We start from the raw sequence: 21478 nt of genomic DNA, 5'->3' as shown, positions 1-21478 counted from the left end.
CGTAACTTTTCTTCATAGACTTATAATCAGAATGCAGTGTGAGGAATTTACAAAGCCTTCCACTTCCTGCATTTGAAAAATCAACCACCAGGTGGCAGTATGTGTCTTGGTCATATATTGGTCATGTGTATTGGGTGCCAGAGTTTCTTGAGATTTCAAAGGGTCCTTCCTCTGCGTTTGCATCTAGGAAATGTTCACCTTTTTTTTCCCCCCCCAATGCCTTTAGTGTAATAGAAGTGCATTTCTGATATTAGGCACTAAATAGAAAAAAAACAGAGTGAGTTATTCCAAAATGAATAGCATTTCAGAGATGGACGAAACCTTAGCTATAAGTTGAGCCCAGGAGTTGGCAAGGCAGGAAGACAAGGCAAGTATATTGGACCTTGGACCAAATCAGACTTGTTATTTTTATGACCCAGGAGCTAAGAATATTTTTACATTTTCAAATGGCTACATTTTAATAGGTTATATAAGTAACTACATAATATTTTCCATTTTGTCTGTAAATATTTGCTTTCTGGCTCAGAAGGAATTAATGATTGGCCTACAGTCCCCCAGAAAGCTAGTAGCTTGCCAAAAGTAGAATTGAAGCTCTTACCGCCTAGCCCAGCACTGTCTTAGTATAAAAAATACCTTTGTCTTTCTCCCTTGATTCTTAGCTAACACATTCTAACCTAAGTTCCGTTGTAACGTCACACATTTATGAGAATTGTACTTTGTAACTCACCCTGGATCTTGTCCTCAAGTCAAAAGTTTTTTCTAGACAGACACATGGTTCTGGGACCTCAAACCAATCTAGTGTTACAAGCTTTTGCAGGTAGGTGCTGGGTATTTATTTCATCTGAAGGAATCATACCTATTACTGATTTTTTTAAATTGTAATGCTTCTATAGAAATTTATTCCAGATTTTTAGTTCTCTTCACTCATTTCTCTTGTTTTTTTCCCTTTCACATAGGAATGAACAAAAAATATACACGTTATTATTACTATACAAAGGTTTACGTACAGAAGGCAAATTTCCGTTCGTGCATCTGCACACGTTTGTGAGTGCTGCAGTATGAGCATTCTGCTCAGTTCTTATGTAATATGTGAATGTGAATGAGACACTCACTTCAACTTAAAGTAAAATCTTTCTCAAGATAGTCTCAGCTTTTTGTACAATTAACTTTTTGTTTGAACTTTTATGTACAGAGTGAGCAGAACAGACCGCCTGTGCTCTCACAGGGAGCTTTTTTTTGGTAAAGTGTAAAATACCAGACAGCAATCATTTGTGATCAGACCAAAGGTCAGAAACTTCAAAGTGTAAGAAATCAGCTCATATCCTCCATTTAAATGTTGTGATTTGGAGGGTTAGCTGAAGAGAAAAGTACCTGTATGTACCTCAGGTATCTTAGAGCAGTAACTGTTCCCATAGTGCTCTTCTCCAGTGGACCTACCTGCTCATATAGAGACAGACACTCTATAAGTATGATGTGGGTACTGTTTGTTTGTTTGTTTGTTTGTTTGTTTTAAATTAAAATGAGGTAGTTTAAAAATATAGAAAGCTATTGAAAAAAATATCTGAAATGTAAATGTTCACATACAATCAGGCCAATTGATGTATGGTCATGTAGAACTAAATTAATTTTAATCAGTGATTTCAGAGAAAATTACCAATATTTTAAAAATAAGAATTTTAATTCAATTGATTATGTGGTTTCAGGTAATTTCTTCCACAGAGTAGTTTTGGGCCTTTTTTATTATTGTCAGGATAGATACAGAGCTCTCCTTACATGATCGGTGATCCATAAAGGCCAGCTATTTGTCTAATACAGTGAATGAATACTTCCACAATATTTGTTGAAAACGCTTGTGTCCTATGAATTAGTTTTTATTATAGTACATACAGTAGGCTGAACATAATTATGGACCCAAGTGTGGACACAGAGACCCTGAGGATAGAGAAAACAAATAACTGCTTTTATGTTTTCAGTTCATAGCACCAGACCACTGGATTCATTTGTCCTGTTTGTCATAAAATTTGTCAAATATTTCAAATCAGTTTGGAAATCATTCAAAAAGAGTACTTGTTTTAACAAATAAATTATAAAAATCAGTATCAGGATTGGCTTATTTTAAAAATTGGATTACTTAGGATTCATTTAAATGTTTAACGTTCCCAACTTTAAAAGTGTTAATCTCTAGTTTTCTTTTTATTGGGTCTTTTATCCAAAATATACACAGACTTCCTTGATATTTTCTTTGATAATTGGGTCATACCTGTAATCAGCTTCTGTTTGTCTCCCTGGAAATCACTCCTTAAAAACTCAATGATTCCTAAAGCCTGCAAAATTGATGACCAGCTGTCCCATTTGAAATGGCAGTGAGAAGATCCTTGTCTGTGCCTTCTCTGAAAGGAAGTTGTGGTTATGACCTGCAAAGTCAGTCATGTTTAAGCAAAATGTCAGTAAGTTATCAGGCATGTGTGACATTGTTCTTTGCCAGTGTCTGTATTCTGTGCCCTGTTCCACCCCAAAGGTTTGCTTTTTTGAGAGTTCATTTGACTTCAATTAAGATTTTGATGTGGTATTATATCTATAGGACTTGCAGTGAAAATGAAACCGCACATTCTAGAAGTATTCCTAATCAATGCTGTTTCTTTCCAAACCCCTCTTTGTCTAAAGGGAACGTGTTGAGAATACCAGTCGCCCAGGAGAAATGCAGGTGACCATTCAAAACCTAATGCCAGCCACTGTGTACATCTTTAGAGTTATGGCTCAAAATAAACATGGCTCCGGAGAAAGTTCAGCTCCACTCCGAGTAGAAACACAGCCTGAGGGTGAGTCTTCCACCTGTCTGTTGGCCATACCTGTAGGTAGACTTATAGCAAGGTCTGTCTTCTGTGTAGCCTTGCATACTATAGCAAGTGCGGAAAGTACCGGTTCCTTGCCATCAAGGACTTGTGAATTAGGGCAGGTAAAATTAATTCCCATCAAACAGTAGCAGATGGTGTAAGGCAATATGATTCTGCCGATACACAGTCCAATTTTATTGATCCTGTAAGACCTACCTCAGATGTCTTCTAGCATCTTTCCTCTGATCCTTTCTATCTAATATTGTACCTCTATTATTCTAAGGAAAGTAGGCAGCACAATCTTTTGGTCAAGGAGTTTGATTAGAAGAAAGAGGTGAAATAAGAATGTAGGTGGAAGGGGAACCTGATTCTCTTGAGGGTATTTGAGGGATGGAAAGCGACTATAACATGTTTTGGCAAAAGACAAGTTAGCAGAAAGAGACTTACACTTCATTTGGAGGTGTTCATCCTGTGGCGGGCGAAGGTGTAAGTGTTGGAGTCAGTCCTCAGAAAATATTTCACGTTTAGCTGAACAAACCATCTGAAAATGTTTTCCATTTATTATGCCACTGTGCAGGTTAAATGGAAGAATTTCTTAGTGCCTTTTAAGGATAATATTTGCTTATGTTTATCCAGTGAATATATTGAAAGTGATTTCAAGGGAATTGGGGGACTGTTTTGTTTTCCTTTTCCTTTGATAAGTTAGAGGAAAGTTTTCCGTAGCAGAAGTGTGACAAATCCCACCTGTCAGGCTGCACAAAATGATGCTCTTAACATTAAACGAATAACATGATTTATGACTAAATAAACAACTGTCAGAATAACCACATTTAGGTTTCTCTACTTTGGTAGCAAAACTGTCAAACTGTGGTGCTGTTATTTAAGAAATCCAATTTGTTTTACATTTTGCTAGTTTTTTCCCCTTCTAAAATCTAATGGATTCTGTTGCAGAAACACTAGCACCAGAGAAATTGTTTTCAAATATAGAATGTCTACCAAAGTGTAGGTGTAGGCAACTTCCAGAATTTGTGTATAAATTGGAACTGGAACCTATCAGACAAAAAGAAACTAGTAAAAACGTATGGGAACCGTTGTAGGAGGTAGAGCTGGACAATCAGGGGACTAACCATCCCACAGAGGGTGTTGTAATAATCTCCTAACTGGTCTCCTTGAGTCCAGATGTTAGAATCAGAAAGTGTGCAACTCCTGGCCCCACTGCTCACTAACTTTCCCATCATTTAAGAACGATTCTTAATCTCAACCTCATGTGTAAATAAGGATGACAGTAGTATCCCTCTCATGTGAGTTAGTACAAGGATTAAATAAGACATAATTGAAATTTATGTAAAGCGTAAAGCACTTTAAACCAGACTGATCATAAGCATTCAGTAAATGGTAGCTATTTTTAAAATCATTATTCTTTTATCTAGTCTTATTCCCATACTGTTTTTCTTCCATGCATGTGTTCACATGTCCTTTCTAAATACAGATCTGATCATGTCATGTCATGTTCCTGCTCATAATTTTTCAGTAATTACCTAACACCTACAAGAGATAATTCAGACTCCACAGCAGCACATTAGAAGCTCTTTGGCTCGTGTCCTCCTTTTAAACATTCTCCCTCCCACATTTATTCAGTATTCAGCCTGAACCACATTACACTGTCTTCTCACGTATCATCCCCATTGACTGGAATAATTTTCCCCTTGGTGTCTGAGAAAGCTGTTCCTTCTTGCTTCCCAGAAGTCTTCCCCAGTCCTTCCCTTGCCTCCCCACCCCCTCCCAAAGCAAAGTGTGTATTCTCTTTATGTTTTTGTTACAATCACGAAATCTGTTAGCATTTGTCACATTATTTGTAACACTTATATGTCTGACTTCCCTCTAGACTGGGAATTCTTTGCGGGCAGGCACCCTGTCCATCATCATTTCCCCAGTTCCTGGTAAAAAAAGGCGCTCTCTTTTTTTTTTTTTTTCTTATTAAGTTTTTTACTTTAATCCCAGTATAACTAACATATTAGTTTCAGGTGTACAATACAGTGATTCAGCAGTTCTGTACATTACTCAGTACTCATCATGATAAGTGTGCTCTTAATCTCCAGAAGGCTCTCTTTTTGTGATGGCTGTTTCTGTGTGCTACAGTCCTACTGAAAAATTAGGACTTATAAACCACAGGAAAAATTCTGCAATGTTTATTTTTTTTCATTGAATACATTTGAGATACCTCACAGATCATTTTTGGTTATAATTTGAGTCATAAACAGGGAAATGCATTTAATTATATATTATCCTAAAGCCACTTCCATCAAAACGTTTTCTCAGTTTTTATTGTTTTTAAAAACATGGCCAAAATGACATTACTGCTGAGAATGGTTATTGAGGAGTATATTAAATTTCACTCATATCTCACTGTCTCAAAATTTTCCTTCTAGTTCAGCTTCCTGGCCCAGCACCTAACATCCGAGCACATGCAGCTTCACCTACGTCCATCACTGTCACCTGGGAAACACCTCTGTCTGGCAATGGGGAAATTCAGAATTACAAATTGTACTACATGGAAAAAGGGACCGATAAAGAACAGGTAGAAGATGAAGCCATTTTTTCATCCATTGATTGGAATAGTGGAGTTGAAATATATTTCCGAAACTCAATACTTGCTTGTCTAGAAATCTGAGCATAAAAAAGATGTATATAGGAAATGAAAAGTCAGCAGACTCTATTTCTGTGTACCAAGTTTTATTCTGTATTTTTTATCAGCAAGGGTCACTAAATAACAAGCAGTATTTCCCAGTAAATTGCCAGTGTTTATGATTATTCCACTTTGTTAGGTAGCATTCTGTAAAAGAGATAGAAATCTGCATTGTATCAAATATAGAATTTGTATAGCTCATTATTTCACAGCATGTCTTTTGGCTTGAGTTGTATCCATGGAAATTGTTTTATTTTATTCAAGGATGTTGACGTTTCAAGTCACTCCCATACTGTTAATGGGTTGAAAAAATACACAGAGTATAGTTTCCGAGTGGTGGCTTACAACAAACATGGTCCTGGAGTCTCCACACAAGATGTTGCTGTTCGAACGTTGTCAGATGGTGAGTCTTTCTTCCTTTGGAACACGTGCCGTGCTTGGGGGCCCTGGTGGCCTAGTAGCAAGGTCATGGGCTTTGATGACAAGAAGATTCAGTTCAAACCCAGTTCTACCCCTTTTCTGGACTTCAGTCACTTAACATGTCTAAGCATGCTTCCTTACGTGTAAAATGTAGATAATACCAACTTCATTGGTTTGCTGTAAAGATTTACTGAGAGTACAGAACATGTAGTGCCTGGTACTAAATAGTTTCTCGTGTTTTTATTTTTGTGTAAGTAAATGGTGTTGCTTGTTCGTAACACAGACCATTCCAGGACCGATGGAAGGCTGGCTTTCTTGACTTAGCAATCATATTTGTGTTCTGAATGGCTCTTTTTAATTCTGAGTATTTTGTGACAGTTTCATTTCTGTCTGCATTTTGAAGCTAACTTATATTTGTATAACCATGACCTGGAGCAGTATTTTTCAAACTACAGCCTGCCAAGGGCATTGAGTAGGTTAAGACCAGCATTTTAAAAAAAATATTTTTATAATAGAACAGAAGATAATGGCATTTATTACAATTAATAAGTATATGGTGTATTGTTTTCTGAAAGTCAGCAATATTTTTTAAGAATCTGGGCCAGTTTGTTTATAGAATTTTCCTTAGTTTGGATGTGTCTAACAGGAAAATTCTACCAAAAAAAAAAAAAAAAAAAAAAACAACTAAACTGGCCTGAATTATTTTTATTTATTTAATTAAAAAAAAATTTTTTTTAAGTTTATTTATTTTTGAGACAGAGACAGAACATGAGCAGAAGAGGGTAGAGAGAGAGAGGGAGACACAGAATCCTAGGCAGGCTCCAGGCTCTGAGCTGTCAATGCAGAGCCCAATACAGGGCTCGAACTCACAAGCTGTGAGATCATGAGATCATGACCTGAGCTGAAATCGGATGCCCAACCAACTGAACCACCCAGGCACCCCTGGCCTGAATTCTTAAAAAATATGAGTCTCATGAAAGAAAAGGTGGGGGAGGACAATTTAAAAAAGTATACAGACTATTCAGAGAAAAAAATGGGGAGTATCATGGGGCACCTGGGTGGCTCAGTCAGTTAAGTGTCTGACTTCAGCTCAGGTCTTCATCTCCCAGTTTGTGAGTTTGAGCCCCGCATCCGGCTCTGCGCTGATAGCTCAGAACCTGGAGCCTGCTTTGGATTCTGTGTCTCCCTCTCTTTCTCTGCTCCTCCCCCACTTTCTTTCTTTCTGTCTCTTTCTCTCTCTGTCTCTCTCTCTCTGTCTCTCCAAAAATAAATAGATGTTAAAAATGGGTGAGGGGGGTGCCTGGGTGGCTCAGTCAGTTAAGCGTACAACTTCGGCTCAGGTCATGATCTCGCGGTTTGTGAGTTCAAGCCCCTTGTAGGGCCCGTGCTGACAGCTCAGAGCCTGGAGCCTGCTTCGGATTCTGTGTCTTCCTCTCTCTCTGCCCCTCCCCTGCTCATGCTCTGTCTTTCTGTCTCTCAATAATAAATAAATAAGTGTTAAAAAAAATTTTTTTTAAATGGGGAATATCCTACTATAATCTAGGTTAAAGAAGAATAAAGACATGAAATAAAAAACGTGTATTATCTTCAACTGGCTTCCAGATCTGGGAGTAAAATTAGCTATAAAGGGGGGTGTCGGGATGGCTCAGTTGGTTAAGCATCTGACTTCGGCTCAGGTCATGATCTCACGGTTTGTGAGTTCGAGCCCCACATTAGGCTTCTGTGCTGACATCTTAGAGCCTGGAGCCTGCTGTGTGTCTCCCTCTCTCTCTGCCCCTCCCCTGCTCACACCCTGTCTCTCTCAAAAATAAACATTAAAAAAATTAGCTATAAAGAATAATATTGGTACAATTAGTTAATGTTAGGTAGGCAATTTTAAATATTAGATATGTTACATAATTTTTTTAATTTATTTTTTTAATATTTAAAAAATTTTTAATTACAGTGTAGTTAACATACAGTGTTGTATTAGTTTTGGGTGTACAATATAGTGATTCAGTGATTCCATACACATTGCTCAACACTCATCATGATAAGTGTACCCTTAATCTCCTTCACCTATTTCACCTATTCCCACACTCAACTCCCCTCTGGTAACCAGAAGTTTGTTCTCTGTAGTTAAGAGTCTAGGTTTTTTGTTGTTATTGTTTTGGGGATTTTTTTTTTTTTTGGTTTGTCTCTTGTTTTCTTCATTTGTTTGGTTTCTTAAATTCCACACATGAGTGAAATCCTATGGTATTTGTCTTTCTCTGACTGACAGACTTCACTTAGCATTATACTCTCTAGCTCCATCCATGTTGTTGCAAATGACAAGACTTCATTCTTTTTCATGGCTGAGTAATATTCCATTTTGTGGGTGGGTGGTTGTGTATACATACCAATAGTTTATTTTGCTTTTGTTTCCCTTGCCTCAGGAGACAACATTTTTCTAGAAAAATGTTGCTATGCCTGATACTAGAGATTACTGCCTATGTTCTCTTCTAGGATTTTTACGGTTTCAGGTCTCACCTTTAGGTCTTTAAGCCATTTTGAGCTTTTTTTGTGTGTGTATGGTGTAAGAAAATGGTCCACTTTCATTCTTTTGCATGTAGCTGTCCAGTTTTCCCAGCAACATTTGTTGAAAAGGCTGTCTTTTTCCCATTGAGTATTTTTGCCTCCTTTGTTGAAGATTAATTGACCAAATAATTGTTGGTTTCGTTTTGGGATCTCTGTTCTGTAGATCTGTGTGTCTGTTTCTGTGCCAATATGATACTGTTTTGATTACTGCAGGTTTGTAGGTTAATTTGAAATCTGGGATTGAATACTTTGGTTTTTCAGGATTGCTTTGGCTATTCAGAGTCTTTTGTGTTCTACACCAATTTTAGGATTATTTATTCTAGTTTTGTGAAAAATGATGTCTGTATTTTGATAGGGATTGCATTAAATTTGTAGGTTGCTTTGGGTAGGATAGACATTTTAACAATATTTATTGCTCAGTCCATGAACACAGAATATCTTTCCATTTGTTTGTGTTGTCTTCAATTTCTGTCATCCATGTTTTGTAGTTTTCAGAGTACAGATCTTTCACCTCCTTGGTTAAGTTTATTCCTAGGTATTTTATTGTTTTTGGTACAGTTGTAGTTGGGATTGTTTTCTTAATTTATCTTTTTGCAACTTTATTACTAGCATATAGAAATGCAACTGATGTCTAGATAATATTTTGGGGTTAAGATGAAATGTTCTGAATGTGATTGTTTTATTATAGTTTTGTTGGAGAACATCCTTGTTCTTAGGAGGTACGTACTATATAGTATTTAGGAGCGAAGTATGATGATGACTGCAGCTGTTCCTCAGATGATTCAGAAACAGTACGTAGATATATAAATATGCAAGTATAAATATAATGAGAGAAATAAAGCAGATGTGCCAGAACATTAACAATTTGTGAATCCAAGAAAAGAATATGTAGAGATCAATATCTTATTCTTGCCGCTCTTTTCTGTGTGCTTGGCATTTTTTCAGGATAAAAAGTTGGGAAATATAAATACAAATTATAGTTTGGTTAGCCAACGACATAAGCCATTTGGTCAGGACTTTTGAGAAAAATTGAGAGAAAAAATGTTTAATGTAGGCTTTTAAACTTACACATGAACCAGTTTCAATGCACTCATTGGAATGCTGACTACAGTGCCTGTCATGGGAACTGAATGTGTCTGAGCATGGTGGTTAAGGGCAGCACTGTGGATTAAGACCATTCTTTCCCTACATTAGCGAAACAAGTAACTCGGTCAGGTTCACTGCCCTGAACCTCATCTATAGCTTTCTCATCTATACCATGGGAATGGTTATAGAAACTCCTTTGTGGGATTGTTGTAAGGATTAACTACCTGCCATGTAGGAACAGGCAGCAAATCTTAGTCATGATGATGAAGAAGACGAAGACACCAGCAACAGCTATGTTGGCTGCCTCTGCAACTAAGTCAGGGGTTCTTAGCCAGGAGATGATTGGAACCATTCATAGACTTTTTTCAAAATGCACTGGAGTCCTACTCGAGGCCTTCTCTGCCTAAATCTCTGGGTTGAGGTCTGATGTACTGTGTTTAGCACAGGATACAACATTGAGCAAGAAATAGTGTCTGTCCTCCAGAAGCATATAGAGCAGTGGGCACTGAGTCATATATCTGGTCACCAAATGTCAGAGAAAGGGAGACAGAAGTTTCCATGGATGGATTAGGAGAAAATGAGCTAAAGTCAGCGTTTTGTGAGTGAAGAGGAAATTAATCAGGTTTACTTAAATTCTTTTTGCCTGCTGTAGTTACTACGAAGGGATGCTGGAAGGTGTGTGGATCACAAAATTTGAGAATGCCCTGCCTTGTGTTCTCATACATGAGAAATTAAAGTTATGCAGCTATTTGTTTAACCAGCAGTCCCAAACTTGTCACATCACAATGAGTGTTCCCTGCAATAGAATTTGTCTTGGGAAAACAGATGGCCCCTTTACTGAAGCTGTCATTGTATATCTCTCCTTACTCTACTTGGGAATTGGCTTCAAAACCAGTTTAGGAACCCCACAAGAATGCAGAGCTCAGTGATTTATGCACCTCATATTTGGGGCTCATAACAACATTACCCAGTACATTTACTCACCATATTCGTTAGACTTGTTTCCAGAAAATTTGTAGCTCTTCCCCTAGGTAAAGATATGCTATCACCAAGAATATTCAGAATGATATGTTGAAGGTTCAGAATGTATATATGGGGTCTAAAAAAGTTTAGAGTCAATGTCATTTCCTTGAAATGACTCCCCAAAGGTGCAACCTAACTTGGATATGGGGGCCTTTATATGAATGTGTCCCTTTTTTTTAAGCCAGTCAAATATGGCCACACCTTATCCACATACTTCTATCAACATGAGGGCATTGGCAGCTAGGTTTAGATCTGCAAGTTGTATAATCAGTGTTTGAGATGCACATTTGTATAAAGTCTGGCCAGGAATATCACATGATGGGTAAAAAAAAAAAAATTCTTTGTTTTTTTCTTTTTCTGCCTGTCCAGTTCCCAGTGCTGCTCCTCAGAATCTGTCCTTAGAAGTAAGAAATTCAAAGGTAAACTTTATGTTGCTATTCATTTTTACTAACATACTATTAAGTCTCAGGAGGGCTTATAGACAGGGAGAGTCTGTGTCAAAAGACTTGTCATCAAGCAGAGAAATAAGGTGTCATAGATATTCCACCTGCCAGTAAAACTGAATTCGGAAACTGACTCCAGGATTTTCTGTTTAACTTTACTGCCTTTCTCTCATGCCAAAATTACTATAGTCTTTCTGCAGATGTGTTGCAGTTATGCAAATCATGACATTATAAATCTCAGCAGTTCAGAACATTGGTGATAAGGTAGAAAGAAGTAAGTTTATGATACCATAACCCCTCAGTTCCATGCGTTAAGCCCAGTGCAAAGCCGAAGGTGGACATCTGTCAGAGCATTGCATGTGCTCAGACTCCCTCGTAGTCAAGTCCCTGTTCACTGAAGACCACGTGTGCCTCTCAAAGACCCACAGCCCCTTCTGGGCTCACTGACACCTGAGATACTCAGTCCTTTCAAAAAGTACCATAGGACCCCTTTTCCTTTCGTCAAAAACCACTATTAACAATTCCCTTCTTGAAGAGTTTTTGGCAGAAATTGCTCAACTTCAGCTGTTCCACAGTGGAGATAGAAGAGAGCACCTTACACCTAAACCATAGTTTACTTTCTAATCCATGTGCCTCTGACCTTGTATTTTCCTTATGAAAACTTTTCTGAGACTTTTGCCTAATGTATAAGGGCCCAGAACATACTACCTGCAACTGGAATCTCCCCACTCGATCATTAAAGATTTTAAAATTGAAAAGTAATTTTGAGTGATCCTTAAGCAAAACTCTGAGCACCCTGCTGCCTTTAAAATGTCAGTGAATTCAGGATAATAATATACAAAACAGGACCAAGCTTTTGATAGATTTGGTCATTTCCCAATATTCTTGTCTTCCCCAGAGTATTGTGATTCACTGGCAGCCACCTCCTCCAGCCACACAGAATGGTCAGATTACTGGCTACAAGATTCGCTACCGAAAGGCCTCCCGAAAGAGTGACGTCACTGAGACCTTGGTACCTGGGACACAGCTCTCTCAGCTGATTGAAGGTAAGCTGCCCCGCACGTGGGCAGAAGTTAGGAGACAGCGTCTTTCTCAGGAGTTGAATTATGTTAGTCTAATGACCACTCTGAGCTGGTGACTTAATGTGAAAACAGTGCAAGAGAATTAATTCAGTCTACTTCTGACCTGATAATCAAGTTAATGGAAAATAGTATTAAGTGTTCTGTTATCTGAGTCTTGAGATTGTGTTTGAGTTTCATTTCTTCACTTGGGGTTTTCTGTAGTCTCCACATTTTCTTTTTTGAATATATAGATACAGATCTTCCTTGACTTACAATGGGGTTATGTCCCAATAAACCCATCAAAATTTGAAAATATACTAACTCGAAAATGCATTTAATACACCTAACCTAGCAAACCTCATAGCTTAGCCTAGCCTACCCTAAGCATGCCCGGAACACTTAACATCAGCCTACAGTTGGGCCAAACCATCTGACGCAAAAACCATTCTATAACAAATTGTTGGATATCTCATGTGCTTTATTGAATACTGTACTGAGAGTGAAAAACAGAATTTTGTAAGTGTATCAGTTGTTTACCTTCGTGATACAAGGTTGACTGGGTGCTGCCACTGACCCCACCCAGCATCACAAGAGAAGACTGTGCTTCATATCACCAGCCTGGGAAAAGATCACAATTTAGAATTCAAAGTACAGTTTCTACTGCATGTGTATCACTTTTATATCATTACAAAGTCAAAAAATAGTAAGTCGAACCATCCTAAGTCTTCATTTTTTTGTAATCTCAAAAGAAGGTAAAACAAAGCTGTCTACGCCAAGAATCTGCTCAGTCTAGCTGTTAGCAGAGGTCTACATAACACGGACACCCCTCATGTATATGTGGCCTGAAGCAACGTTTGTGAATAGCTATAGCAGTGTAGCAATCATTCTACTACTTGCTACATGATAAGTTTTAGAAAGTTCTGTCAGGGATAGCTCCTTTTGGGCAGTTTTCCCTTTTTGTGCAGCAGAGCAGGTGGCATAGTTGGTAAAAATGGACCCTCTTGCAGCTCTAATATGGATTCCCTCTACAGATGACAGAATGCCGCCCCCCCCCCCCCCCACTTCTTTGCTCAGGTAGGGGAGTAGAGTGGGCTCGGCAAGGACCAGTTGGCTTTGCAGGAGAAGCATGAGAAGAAACATGAAGTGCTTTTTGCTCTTTGGATATTGGGACTTTGCTTACAAGGAACAGAGATAGATGCCCCTAAGAAGCCATTTTGGGGCTTCCCAGCAGAGCTGGTAGAAGAGAACTACAAGAATTGGAGATATTGTCACCATTATTTAAGCCCTAAGAATTAGTTTCATCTCCCTTGGGGAGCTCTCAATTTCCCTTCATTGCTTCCCTCCTGGGGAGAGAAGCGTGACATTAACCTCTTTGCTGTGCCCAAGGGGTCACGTTCTTGGCAGAACCAAGATCTTGGGGTCAGGAAGTGTAATGGTAGGAATCTCTAACAATTAATTGAGTCTCTGTAGTGGAAACTTTGCTCTGGTAATCCAGCATGCTTTTCTCCTTACTCCTCAGCTCACAGATGGGATTGACTTCTTTCAAAACAGGTGAATGTTTGTCTCTTAGGGTAGCTTTCAGTCTTTTAATTTATTCACGGGAACCCCACAGCTCTAAGCTTCAGCGTGTAAACACAGTTGAAGTAGTGTTGCTGAGACATCTCACAGAGGAGCATCTTCTATGTTCTTAAAAATCAGTTTCTGGGGCGCCTGGGTGGCTCAGCCAATTGAGCGTCCGACTTCAGCTCAGGTCATGATCCTGCAGTTCACAGGTTCAAGCCCCATGTCAGGCTCTGTGCTGACAACTCGGAGCCTGCAGCTTGCTTCAGCTTCTCTGTCTCTCCCTCTCTCTGTCCCTCCCCTTCTCGTGCTCTGTCTCTGTCTCTCTCTCAAAAATAGACGTCTAAGGGGCGCCTGGGTGGCGCAGTCGGTTAAGCGTCCGACTTCAGCCAGGTCACGATCTCACGGTCTGTGAGTTCGAGCCCCGCGTCAGGCTCTGGGCTGATGGCTCGGAGCCTGGAGCCTGTTTCCGATTCTGTGTCTCCCTCTCTCTCTGCCCCTCCCCCCTTCATGCTCTGTCTCTCTCTGTCCCAAAAATAAATAAAAGTTGAAAAAAAAAAATAGACGTTTAAAAAAATGAGAAAAAAAACATTTCTGATTTTATACCAAATACAGATAACATTTCCCATCTGTAAGGCCTTTATTTTGAATATTTAGTAGTAGATACTTACTGTGTACCAGGTACTGTTCCTGTTACTAGTATAAAAACAGAGTGTAGTCCTGAACCATGAGGAGACTATTCATTTTCTCAATGAAACATTTGACATGTAAGCCAAGTAATCACCTTCATGTTAAAAACAGCTTTTTCTTTCTTTTTTTTTTAATAATTTTTTTTTAACATTTATTTTTTACTGAGAGACAGAGAGACACAGAGCGTGAGAAGTGGAGGGTCAGAGAGAGAGGGAGACAGAGAATCCAAAGCAGGCTCCAGGCTCTGAGCTGTCAGCACAGGGCCCGATGCGGAGCTCGAACTCACAAACCGAGATCATGACCTGAGCCGAAGTCGGTCGCTTAAACAACCAAGCCACCCAGGTGCCCCCAAAACAGCTTTTTCTTTATCGAGAAAATCCTTGGATTTTAAAATCATATATGGATTCATTTGTTTGATGGACTATACTGAACTTTTGTTCATATGTGCTGGCACTAGGTACACAATGGGGGGCAAAAATGGACATCTTTGCTCTCCTGGCGCATTAACTTGCAGCTTGATGAGTATTAGCAATGTGGATTACCAGGATCCTGTACCGAAACACAAATATGACTGAGTGGTAGCCAGAAGGAATTGTTGTTTCTTCGTTTTATGCCACTTACAGCACTTAACACATTCTGCCATGTCTTTGTAAACATGAAGTGTGGGCCTTAGTTTTAGTCTGCATTATGTAGGTTACTTATGGGGAGAGGAACTCAGCCTCTTTACACTCATGTCTCCTGCTCACATGGGCGTGTGCGCTGTCACTTGCTTACGTGCTCTCTTACATTCTGACTTTCACCTACGGGGAGGGAATGATAATCTGATTGGTTGGATTCTTCTAGGACCTCAGTTGAGCCATGTTTGCCAGTAGTCCATATCATTTGTCTATTAACAGTCATAAACACATGCACAACCCTCTCTGGCACTTTTGGGTTCAGTGTATGCAGGGAGGTGACAGGTTGAACTGACGTGGGCCCAGTCATTTGACTCCTCCTCCTGCCTTGCTTGTTGCTTCTCCTGTGGGCAACCAGCTTCAGGGTGGGCCTGCTGAGAACAGAACCTCCCACCCGTCTCTCACGTGTGACAGGATTGTTTTGAGCCACGCTGCATCCTGGCCGTGTCCTCCCTCTCAGGTTCTCTCTTAAGAGCTTCTGTACTGTGCTGCTGGCCAAAGAACCTAATATTTCGATATGGGGAGGTAGGATCATTTCTCACAACCTTATGAGATCTAAGGCTGTATTTAGTATTTAAGTGCTCAAAAGATGTATACATGTGAGCTGTACGCTGAAAAATGGTTAAGATGGTAAATTTTATGTTACTGTTTTAACAGAAGAAAAAAAATGGATGCATAAATAATATGAATATGAATAGCTGGCCATATTACTGGCTGTTGCCCTATTTTGTAGGGTAGACTTTTACATGTGGGTTTTTGTTGCCTTCAGTACATAGGCAGATTTATTACTGATAGTCATTATGAAAAATTGCATAATAGAAAGGGCTTATTCCTAAGTTTATGGGCAGGTAGGCTGTTGTGAAAAAGATTTCCAGGCCATATTTGGTGTTTAAAATTGTTCTACTCTTGTTATGGGGATGACTCAGAGAACAGAGGTTGAGGTAACCCAGCAGGAGTTACATCTTTGAGTTATTTTCTGGTCCTGGGTATCTTCTGAGACCAACTGACTTTGTTTCTTTGTTAGGATTCTTTCATTATCTTCGACCTCTTTGTGACCTTAGCTGCCTTCGTAACAAAGTGAAGAGATTACATTAAATGATCTCTGAGGGGCCTTCAGACTCTTTAAAAAAAAAAAAAAGAATAAAAAGGTCTGTAATCTCTTGGGACCTTTACTCATTGGTTTTCCTCCTGATTGTGTGGGCTTCAGCCTCTCCTGGAGATGTGGGGGAGCTCCTCTGAGCTGTGTTGATGTATTGCTTGTGCTATGTTAACTTTAACTGAAACTTTATCAAGATAGTAGCTGTGTATGGAGTTGGTGGATGGGATACTTGGTTAATGACAAATTGTTAATCTTCTGTTTTCCAAACCTGTTTCAACTTCTTTTTTTTTTTTTTTTCTCCTCGTTTGGGTCTCAGGTCTTGATCGGGGAACTGAATATAATTTCAGAGTGGCTGCTCTAACCATCAATGGCACAGGCCCGGCTACTGACTGGCTGTCTGCTGAAACTTTTGAAAGTGATTTAGATGGTAAGAACAACAATCAACAGGGTTGGCAGAAGCTAGGTACTAACTAACTGTAGTTAAATTATTTAAACTGGAAAGCCACAGATTTGGTGGTGTATGTGGCTTAAATCTGTGAACTGTAGTATATTACACTGCTGTCCTTACTGTAATGCAGCAAGTCTCCTAGAATGCTTTTTTTTCCCCCAGTGGCTTTTAGAGATCTGTCCCTTTAAACAGAACCAGAACAAATAAAATGTACAGGTGCTTTAAGTCTAGTTTTTTTATCAAGGCCGTTGAGTAGAGGGATAATCTAAAATTTAACACTGAGCCACATCAATCCCTCCTTTTTCAGCTACAGTTCCCCTTTTCTCTTAGTCCTGCACACCTTGCCCTTTTTCTCACCTGTGTTCAGTGAGTACCTCCATATAGGGTGTGTGTGTGTGTGTGTGTGTGTGTGTGTGTGTGCGTGCGTCTGTCTTTATCGGATACTGGTACTGCACTTAGGAGACAAAAGACCCCGGTCCTTATTCTCATTCTTGGCCTACCACTTTTTAAATTTAGATAGCAAGTTATGCCTTGAAGTGATGGATTTGAAAGATACTATAAATTGCTACCTTTTTTAAGCCTCTTAGTCTCCCACCATTTAAATCAATACGTAGTTCTAAGGTTTCCTGTTTTCTGACTTACATTACTTAGAGGAGTAAATAATTGATACAGTTGCTGTAATGTGATACTTGATCACCTGTTGACAACAGGCTTCTAATTAGTTGGTATTATGCCTTTCTCATTCCACCTAGTTGAGTCTGGGACTCATGTGGGACCAAGAGGAATGAGTAGTTATTGAAAGGCAGTTTATTTGTTTTCCCCATTGGGCAGAGGTTCTTAGATTCCTTTGCCTTCCCTTCCAAATTAATATTTCATTGTCTTGTATTTCAGGCTGTTTGGGTTTTGTTTTCTTCTTAGAATGTGGTAAAACCACAGGCCATACTTCACTATATATACAGATTCTCTGTGAATTCTTGGGTGTAATGGAAAAATCTTAGCCCCAAATAATTTGACAGGAGGCTAAACACCATGGCCCAAGGATGGTGAAATATTCTAAGTCCTATTTTTCTACTTTCCTTCCCAGAAACTCGTGTTCCCGAAGTGCCTAGTTCTCTTCACGTCCGACCACTTGTCACTAGCATTGTAGTAAGCTGGACTCCTCCAGAGAATCAGAACATTGTGGTCAGAGGTTATGCCATTGGTTATGGCATTGGCAGCCCTCATGCCCAGACCATCAAAGTGGACTATAAACAACGATATTACACCATCGAAAATCTGGGTATGTATGCTGAGTAGAGGAAGTAAATGCACATGGAATTTCTTTCTTTTTAACTTTTTAAAAAAATTTAAAAAATTTTTATTTTAGAGAGAGATGGGAGAGAGGGCCAGAGGGAAAGAGAGAGAGAGACAGAGACAGAGACAGAGGGAGAATCTTAAGCAGGCTCCATGTTCAGCACAGAGCCTGACACGGGGCTTGATCCCACGATCCTGGGATCATGACCTGAACTGAAGTCAAGAGTGTTGGATGCACTACCAGCTGAGCCACCCAGGTGCCCCTTAACTTTTTATTGTATAATAACTTTATTTTTACAGAAAACTTTTAAAAACTACAAAGAATTCCTATATATCCTTCACCAAGAGACCCCAAAGGTTAACATTTTCCCATATGTGCTTTATCATTCTCTATCTTCCTATACATACATATTTTTTTCTCTGAAACATTTGAGAGTAAGTTATACATGTGATGCCCTCTACCCTCTGACACTTTTATGTGAGTTTCCTAAAACTTGAGGGCATTTTCTAATATAACCATAGTACATTTATCAAAGTCAGCAAGTTAACACTGAGACAATATCTATAGACTTTATTTATATTTTACGAGTTATCTCATTAAAGTCCTTTATAATAAAAGGAAAACATTGTTTTCTGGTCCAGGGTCACTTATTGCATTTAGTTATCATGTCTCATTAGTTTTCTCTGACATAGAGTAATGCCTTGTTTTTTTCTTATATTTTATTACTGTGACATTTTTTATAAGTATAGACCATTTATATTTTGTAGAATGTCTCAGTTTAGACTTGTCTCATGTTTCCTCACTACAGTCAGCTTACCCATTTTTGGAAGAAATGGGGTCCATACGTTGTGTTCTTGTCAGTGCATCATAACAGGAGGCACATGAAAGGCTGTTGCTAGGTGATGTTAATCAATCACTTGGTTCAGAGGGTATCTGCCACATTTCTCCAACATAAGGTTACTGGTTTGTTCCTTCATAATTAATAAATACCTTGTTGGGGAGATACCTTGAGTCTTTGTAAATAGCTTGTTTGTCGTCAAACGTTCCCTCACTTGTTTTAGCGTTTTCCTAACAGGTTCTGTGGTGGTGTTTCCCAAGTGAAGTTCTAATTCTATTACTTCTACATTCATCAGCATTCTTTGATACAGAAGCGCTTTCCTTTTCTTCCTTAGTGAAAGAATGGCCAGTGGGAGTCTCTTTATAGCCACTTCTTTTGTTTGACATCTTCCAGCTTTCTGTGGGTACTTTCTTCCTTGTGACACAGTAAGATATTTTCCCTGCCCTTAGCCCTTGAATCAGTCATTTCTCCAAGGAACACTGGTTTCTTTTTTGGAAAATGATATTTAGAAACCAGTATCTGCACTGTACATACTTCCTGTTATCAAGGTAGAAAATCCTGAGGAATCTGTAAAAACTCTAAGTGAGCTTAACAAAGTCACAAGAGACAGAGTTGATATACAAAAATAGTTGTGTTCCCATGTACTCACAATAAACAGAAATTGGAATTAAAATAACAATACTAACATAGCATCAAAAAATATGAAATACTTAGTGATAAACTTTAAAAATATGTAGAAGGTCTGTACTGGAAATTAGAAAACTATTGCTGAGAGAAATTAAAGATGACTTAAATAAATAGAGGTACCATGTTTATAAATTGGATAATACTATTAAAAGAAAATGATTTTATTAAAATGACAGTTCTCCCCAGTACTACTCCAAGTAAAATCCTGGCAGGTTTTTAGTAGAAATTGATAAACTTAATTCTAAAAATCAAAGGAACTAGAATAGCCAAACATTTTTTAAAATGAAGAATCAGGTAGTGTGGTCTTTTCAACATTTATTCAAGTTTTTTTGAAGACCCACACTGCCTGATTTCAGTACGTATTATAAAGCTACAGTAATCAAGACATTGTGATGGTATTGGTACAAAGGTCGGTGTTATAGATCAATAGAACAGAATGGAATCCAGAAATAGATACATAGGTTGATAGAGTGAAATGATTTTTTGATTGATAGAGTTAATTGATTTTTTTTTTTTTTTTTTTACAAACACGCTGCCATAATTTAGTAAGGAGAGGGTAGTCTTTTCAACAAAAGGTATGGGAGTAATTAGATATCTGTATGATAAAGAAAAGGAACTTTCCTTGGCCTTTATCTCACACCATACACAAAAACAGATCTAAATGCAAGAGCTAAAACTATAAGACTTCCAGAAAAAGACAGGGAAAAACCTTCATGACTTCGAGGTAGGTAAGGATCTCTCAAGATATAAAAAAGCATAAGTTACAAAATTAAAAAATTAATCTATTGTACTTCATCGAAATTTAAAATTTCATCTTTTGAAAACACACCAATAAAATGAAAAGATAAGCCACAGACTAGGGGAAAATACTCCTCATTCAAATATCTAACAAAGAATTTGAGTCCGGAAAACATAAAAACACTTACAACTTAATAAAAAAGAATAGGCAAAAGATTTTGATGGGCAATATACCAAAGAAGGTATGTGAGTGGACAGTCAGCACATGAAAAGACTCTCAGCATCACTAATCATCAGAGAAATGTAAATATAATCACAACAAAATACCACTCACATTCTCTACAACTGCTAAAAATTAATAGTCTGATTATATATCAGTAAAGTTCAGCCGAACTGGAACTCTTATACTTGTCGTGGGAACATCTGAGGTTACAACCACTTGAAAGTTGAGAGGTTTCTTAAAAAGCTGGCCACACAACCCAGCATTCCCACTCATAGATACTTAGCCAAGAGGAATAAAAATACATATTTACACAAATCTAAAAGGAGTAAACAGGTAAATGGTAAATTGTATCTGTGCAATGGAGTACTCAGCAATTGAAAGGGATAGGCTATGGATAGACACAGCAACATAACGAATCTCATAACATTATGCTGAGCAAAAGAAGCCAAACACAAACACTGCATTACTACTTTTCTATGAAATTATAGAGTTGGCATCATTTATCTACGGTGACAAAGCAGGATTGGTAGTTGCCAGAGGAGACAGGGGTGATGGGAATTGACCGCAGGGGACACAAAAGAACTGTTTGCAGTGTTGAAAATATTCTGTCTGGATTGTGGTAGTGATCCCACAGGCAGGTATATATATATTTGTCAAAAGTCAAACTGTATACTTAAGTGGGTACATTTTATTGTATGCTAATTACACCTGAAAGTTGATTTACAAAGCCAAAAATTTTTTGAGAAATAGTAATACTTTATAATAGAAAATGAACTGATTTTGGTAGCTGTAATTACTTTTCCAAATTAGGCTATCATTATAGAGATCTTTCTTTGAAAGACTTCTCTTGAAATTCAGAGTCTGCCCTGACCAACTTTTTTATTCAAATCATTTCTTTGTAAATATCTTTCCTAAGAATGACTTTACGTGCCTAACAAATGAATTACCTTCATCTTTTCTGGTAGAGAATAAACAGCAATTTAATGCTTTATTCAGAAACATTATTTGTCTTTTTCCTTTAAGAAGAAACAGCACGGCTAACCTAGGAAGTATTCCCCATGTGAAACAGTCTTATAAGGCAATTGTAGGAGAACAAACGAAAAGCTTTGCTGGTAGGA

The 21478-nt window shown here is 38.4% G+C and overlaps 1 protein-coding gene across 8 annotated transcripts in view; it reads left to right on the top strand.

Annotated features, from left to right (window-relative positions):
• NEO1 (neogenin 1) overlaps positions 1–21478 on the top strand; it is a 240748-nt gene that overhangs the window by 182211 nt on the left and 37059 nt on the right. For all 8 annotated transcript variants that reach the window (XM_023255073.2, XM_023255081.2, XM_023255080.2 and 5 more), the window contains exons 9-15: positions 2665–2819; positions 5264–5412; positions 5785–5923; positions 10975–11024; positions 11947–12094; positions 16449–16559; positions 17665–17859. In XM_023255073.2, coding sequence (XP_023110841.1) covers positions 2665–2819; positions 5264–5412; positions 5785–5923; positions 10975–11024; positions 11947–12094; positions 16449–16559; positions 17665–17859 — 947 coding nt within the window. The remainder of the gene's footprint in view (positions 1–2664; positions 2820–5263; positions 5413–5784; positions 5924–10974; positions 11025–11946; positions 12095–16448; positions 16560–17664; positions 17860–21478) is intronic.

The sequence above is a fragment of the Felis catus genome, chromosome B3 (assembly GCF_018350175.1).
Source record: "Felis catus isolate Fca126 chromosome B3, F.catus_Fca126_mat1.0, whole genome shotgun sequence".
NCBI classification, from domain to species: Eukaryota; Metazoa; Chordata; class Mammalia; order Carnivora; family Felidae; genus Felis; species Felis catus.
This window is presented reverse-complemented; position numbering and strand designations above follow the sequence as displayed.